This window comes from Oryx dammah, unplaced genomic scaffold (assembly GCF_014754425.2).
Source record: "Oryx dammah isolate SB20612 unplaced genomic scaffold, SCBI_Odam_1.1 HiC_scaffold_15, whole genome shotgun sequence".
Lineage (NCBI taxonomy): Eukaryota > Metazoa > Chordata > Mammalia > Artiodactyla > Bovidae > Oryx > Oryx dammah.
This window is the reverse complement of record NW_024070199.1, coordinates 35,803,732-35,809,588: the sequence shown is the minus strand read 5'-3', so window position 1 is coordinate 35,809,588 and position 5,857 is coordinate 35,803,732. Positions and strand designations below refer to the sequence as shown.

General features: G+C 52.6%; 1 protein-coding gene across 1 annotated transcript in view; it reads left to right on the top strand.

The window, feature by feature from the left end:
• The window catches only part of PRPF19 (pre-mRNA processing factor 19), a 10,100-nt gene extending 4,496 nt beyond the window's left edge, over positions 1-5,604 (top strand). Inside the window, exons 7-16 of the mRNA XM_040255902.1 lie at positions 302-343; positions 470-544; positions 894-969; positions 1,142-1,251; positions 2,252-2,407; positions 2,641-2,710; positions 2,933-3,018; positions 3,306-3,476; positions 3,604-3,709; positions 5,112-5,604. Coding sequence (XP_040111836.1) covers positions 302-343; positions 470-544; positions 894-969; positions 1,142-1,251; positions 2,252-2,407; positions 2,641-2,710; positions 2,933-3,018; positions 3,306-3,476; positions 3,604-3,709; positions 5,112-5,209 — 990 coding nt within the window. The 3' untranslated portion in view covers positions 5,210-5,604. The remainder of the gene's footprint in view (positions 1-301; positions 344-469; positions 545-893; positions 970-1,141; positions 1,252-2,251; positions 2,408-2,640; positions 2,711-2,932; positions 3,019-3,305; positions 3,477-3,603; positions 3,710-5,111) is intronic.
• Positions 5,605-5,857: the final 253 nt, after the last annotated feature.

The following is a 5,857-nucleotide window of genomic DNA, read 5'->3' as shown; positions in this document are numbered from 1 at the left end:
TAGTGGCACAGGCGTGGTCTGGGAGCCCTGCTAGCTATTGCCTCTGTGGCCCTGAGCAAGTGACTGCACCTGCTCTGAGGCTCAGTTTCCTCCTCTGAGAAACAAAGTCATCAACACCCACCTCATAAGGTTGGAGTGAAAGTGAAAAGAGATATTGCATGGAAGCCTTTAGCACAGAGCCTGGCAGATGATGAGTTCTTGGTGATGGCTTGTGAAAACGTAGATGTGACGAGCATTCACTGTGCTTTTTTTTGGCAAATTAATTTTTCTCACATTGATCTTATTCCCCTCTCTCCCCTAGCTTCAAGACAAGGCCACCGTGCTCACCACGGAGCGGAAGAAGGTGAATCCTCCCAGGGCCAGGGCTCAGAGCTGACCTGGAGGAGCTGGTGGTTCCCTTAGGAGGAGAGGGGATGGCCAATTAATTCCTGCACCCACTAACTTCTTGGGGGATTTTTCTTTTTCTCAGAGAGGGAAGACTGTGCCTGAGGAGCTGGTGAAGCCAGAAGAGCTCAGCAAATACCGGCAGGTGGCATCACATGTGGTGAGTGGCTCGGTCCCACAGGCTTGGGAGACAGGGTCCTCCAGGCTATTTCCAGGGTGAGACAGGCCAGCATGAAGCATTGTCCAGGGCCTCTGGCCCCCTCTGTTTTCCACCTTGGCTGCTGAGTTGTCAGGGTTTCTCCTCCTGACCAGCTGTGGCCTTCCCCATCGTCACTGATGGGAGTTGCTGCATCCGGGCAGAAAGCCAAGCACAGTGGACGAGGAACAGAAGTCACTCTTGTTCCCCGGGGCTGAGGCTGGGGCCAGGGCCGGGGCCGGAGCCACTGAGTGGCTTTGTGGCCTGCTTTGATTCAGCCGTGACTGGGTTTGATGTGGCTTTTTCTGCATAGGGGCTTCACAGTGCTAGCATTCCCGGGATCCTCGCCCTGGATCTCTGTCCCTCTGACACCAACAAGATCCTCACTGGTAAGAGTGGGCCCAGCCCAGCAAGCCGGGAAGGGGGTGGGGGAGGGTGGGAGGAGGACAGCAAGGAGGATGCCCACTCCTGTCCTCTCTGTGGGTCTGGGGACAAAAGAACCTTTGGCAGAGGGGCCTCAGGGCCTGACTCATTTTTGGATCTCATTTTGGTTCCCTCCAGGTGGGGCGGATAAGAATGTCGTCGTCTTCGACAAGAGTTCTGAGCAGATTTTGGCCACCCTCAAAGGCCATACCAAGAAGGTCACCAGCGTGGTCTTTCACCCTTCCCAGGTAAGCACTCCCCTAGCACCCTCAGCCCTCATTTCTGAGCCCTGTTCCCATAGTGTGAGGTCCCAGAACTAGGCCCCCTCCCCTGTTGCCTCCTTGGTGAAGTGACACGGGCCTGAGAGTGCCAGCTCTTCAGCACTGACGGTTCAGGGCCAGGTTTGGGGTCATGGGATTGCCCACGACTCTGTCAGAACTCCTGAAACAGTGGCCTTCAAACCAGGGAAGAAAGGAAACATATAGTTTGAAAAGCATATTGAAAAGTTTTATGTTAGGGAAGGAAGAATCTCTACACTATTTTAAAATACAAACTGCAGAGCACAGAGTTCAACAAAATTCTGCCCCGTGTGTCTGAGGGGGATGGATAGGTCCAGATCCCCACAGTCTTCCAGGCCGGGGGATGGAAACTTGATGCCAAGCGTGTTAGTATGTTATTTCTCTTATGCAGTTGTGTTGATGGAAGATGGTAGTTGGTTTTACCTTACAGGTTTTAATGTCCTAACTAACCAAAATAATAGGTTGGTGACACTATGAGTTCTCTCTGTCACCAGTTTTTCTGAGAATTAACTTGCCCCTGAATTCTTAAGTGTGGGATGCTTAGGAAATGCCTTCACAACCCCTTCCAGGCCTGCTACTGCTCGGACTTGTGCTGCCCTAGGACAGGAGCCATTAACTACATGGGGCTATTTAAATAAAATGGAATTAAACATTCAGTTCCTGAATTGCGCTAGGTATATATCTCTCTGGTCCTGGGAAAGGGATGGACAGTTTCCCTCTGGTTCACTAATCCTTTTTACCACTAGATGGCAGGACCTCCTCCACTTGGCCAAATGCTGTTTAATTTCCCATCCTAATAGCATTTACCCTTTGGCCCACTCAGGCGTTGTTGTGGGGGTGGAAGGTTCCAGGCCCAGGAGGGCTGTGGCCGTCCCCAGCCCCCTTTCACAAGATGATTGTGGTCCATCTCTTCTGTCTCTGATAATCTGCTTCTTTGCTCTCCTTTTAGGAGCTGGTGTTTTCTGCCTCCCCCGATGCTACTATCAGGATTTGGTCGGTTCCAAATGCCTCCTGTGTACAGGTTGTTCGTGCCCACGAGAGCGCTGTGACAGGCCTCAGCCTCCACGCCACTGGTGACTATCTCCTGAGCTCCTCTGATGACCAGGTATCGTCCCAGCCAGGCTCTAAAGAGGCCTCTTGGTCCCCAAACTCAGGCATCCTGGGAGGAGGAAACATCTTACCCAGCTGGGTCCCCAGAACCAGGAGAGAGTATTTCCTCTCTACAGAGAGGGGATGGCCTTGCCAAGGTCTGTCCGACCAGGGTCCCTGCCTTCCTGAGGGGCCATCAGAACCTGGGGACCCACTGTCTTACCGGCTCTGTTGTCTCTTTTTTTTCAGTACTGGGCCTTCTCTGACATCCAGACAGGACGTGTGCTCACCAAGGTGACCGATGAGACCTCTGGATGCTGTAAGTTGTCTCCTAAGTGTTGGGCTCTTCAGTCGTTGTATATTGTTTAATGTTTTATTTAGTTGTTGCTCATTTGTTCTAAAAAATAAACGCTGCCAGTGCTTGCTGGGCACTGGGCATAGTGCTGGCCCAGGGAGCAGGAGGAACAGCGAGGAGCCTACCTTTGCTGTGCTTAGTATCTTGAGGGTGGGCTCTGACCGTCTGTCCATCTCCCCCCGACAGCTCTCACCTGTGCGCAGTTCCACCCTGATGGACTCATTTTCGGGACAGGAACCATGGATTCTCAGATCAAGATCTGGGACTTGAAGGTAGGACACGGCTGTCCCCATCTGTAGCCCAGGGTTGGAGCTGTTGTCCCTGTGTGGTGTGATGAAGTGCTTATGGCACCTGGCCCCAGGGGTGTCCCAAGAGTGGGGAGACAGGGGCTGTGCGTGTGACACAGTACTGGGGGCCCCAGGCTGGGCATCCACCCTTGCTCTTCCTGCTGGTTGTCCTCCCTGAGGGTGGAGGACATCTCAGGAGTGGAGTTGTCTGAGCTCCATTTTCTCCCTCATGATCAGTGGGTGACACTTTACTCCCTGCTCTCCAACCACAGGAGCGCACCAATGTGGCCAACTTCCCCGGCCACTCGGGCCCCATCACCAGCATTGCCTTCTCGGAGAACGGCTACTACCTGGCTACAGCGGCCGATGACTCTTCTGTTAAACTCTGGGATCTGCGCAAACTTAAGAACTTTAAGACGTTGCAACTGGATAACAACTTTGAGGTACACCTCTTTCTCTGTCACCCCTCCTCCTCATTTGTCGATGAATTACTCTAAACTGCCTCTGTTTTTCCCGAATTGCCCATAGTTTCTGCTTCCTTTCATGTGACTTCTTTCCTGATTTTGGCAGGTGAAGTCACTGATCTTTGACCAGAGCGGTACTTACCTGGCCCTTGGCGGCACCGATGTCCAGATCTACATCTGTAAACAGTGGACGGAGATTCTTCACTTTACAGGTAGAGACTTGCCCTAAGATCCTGAGGTCTCTGGGTGCTCTGGCCCAGAAGAAAGTGGGGAAAATTTCACTGGGTTAGGGGTTTCTAGTGGCAGGCGTGCATTTGCCAAGGCCACTTTTAATCACTCTCTGAGGCAATAGAGTTTAGTGGCTAAGACAAGGAACTCAGGAGTCAGACTGCCTGACTTTAAATGCTAGCCCTGCCACGCGAAGCTTTGTGACACTGGGCAAGCTACTTAACTTCTCTGGAGAATAATAGTACAGTTGATTCTCCACAGACTCTACCAACTGTGGATCCAAAATATTTGTGGGGGGAAAAAATCCAGAAAGTTCCAAAAAGCGAAACTCAAATTGCCCGCACACTGGCAACTATTCATGTAGCATTTACATTATATTTAAAACTATTTGCATAGAATTTGTGTTATTTAATTACAAGTTATTTAGAGATGACTTAAAGTATACAGGAGAATGTGTGTCCATTATATGCAAATACCACCTCAGCACCTCCTAATAGTAGTGTGGCCTCTGGTACATGACTTTCTCTTTTGGAGCTCTAGTTACTTCATCTTTAAATGGGCATATTGACACTGCTTTGCATATTGTGCCAGCTGGTGCCCTGGAGGTGGCCTGCATGGGGACAGGATGCCTCTTGCACCTTCAGGAACTGAAGGAATGGCAGCTGCTGCCATCTTTGTTAATGAAGTTCTTGTTCTCATTAGCAGGTGGTAGGCGGGGCACAAGCACCTTCTCCCACCCCAAGTTCTACTCCCTGTGTGTCCCAGAGGTGGCCAGACCTGATGGTGTGGCCCATGGGTTTTCACCTTCCCTGGGCCCTGGTCCCTTGATTTGGAGCAGAGTCAGTGGAGTGGCGGGCTGGAAGCACAGGGCAGCTTTAGAGTGGGGAGCTGGTGGGCCGGCTATGATCGTGGGAATTTGCCCTGATGTCCATGAACTACCTGAGCCCAGCAGGGAGGGTTGCCTGGCGTCTTCTGCCCCTGACCCAGCCCTGCCCTGTGCCAGGAGCCCAGCTTTCTGTGTGAGCTAGGACAAACTGACAGGACTGTTCCAGTTACACACAGGGACTCAGAACTAAATACCAACAAGTCCAGCTTCCTGTCAGTTCTCACACTTGGACTGAGCCGAGCAGAGCCGATTTGTAGCTGCCCTTGAAAGCTTAGGTGGCGGAGGACTGGTGTCCTGTGTTCACTCAGCCCAGCCACACACAGTGCCTGCTGCGGGCCAGCCCCAGGGAGGCTCTGGAGCTCAGTGCCATGTAGAGCTCTGGCCTTGGGGGTTTCCAGGCCGTGGGAGGTTTCCAGGTCACAGGGACGCATGTCATCAGGGGTCGATGCTGAGACCCCAAGGAAGAAAAGCCTCCTCACAGTTGTCTTGTCTCTCCACAGAGCACAGTGGCCTGACCACGGGGGTGGCCTTCGGACACCACGCCAAGTTCATTGCTTCCACGGGAATGGACCGGAGCCTCAAATTCTACAGCCTGTAGGCAGCAGCTCACCAGACCGGAGTGGGGCCTCGTCTCAGTAGAGGGATAGCATTAGGGGTGGGGGTGGGGGGCAGGGGAGAAGAGACTACTGGGGGGTGGGGGGTGTATGGGGTGGGACATTCGCGTCATTTCACTCTGGTCCCGGTGGTGGCCTGAGAGCCGCAGTGGCATGGACCACCCTCATCGATCACCCTCTGAGGGCTCAGCGTTGGCCCCAGGGCCTCTCTTCAAGGAGTTGATGGAGTTGATGGCTGTTCCACACCCACCGTGTTCCAGTTCCTGTGAGTTGGGGAGAGGCTGAGCCAAGGGAACTGTGAAGGGGCTGGGCCGAGGGCTCAGGCAGGTTTTTGTAAGCAGCGCTCTAGTTTCATTAAAAAAAGAAAACAACAAACGTAGCCGCCTTCCTGTGTCTGTTTGTAGTGGGGAGAATCAAGGGGAGGGAGCACCAATTAGGACTTCAACCACCAGGATGCCCATCGTTCTGTTGTTTCTTTAATGGACAACAAATTTAAAAATGTACAAGCCATTTGCCAGAATGATTCTTCCACATCCCTGCAGGCCTTGACTTTGTGATTTATGGGGTTTCATGTCACCTGCCTTGGGTGGCTCCCATGTGAACCTGGAAGTGGGGGAAGGAGAAAGCGCTGA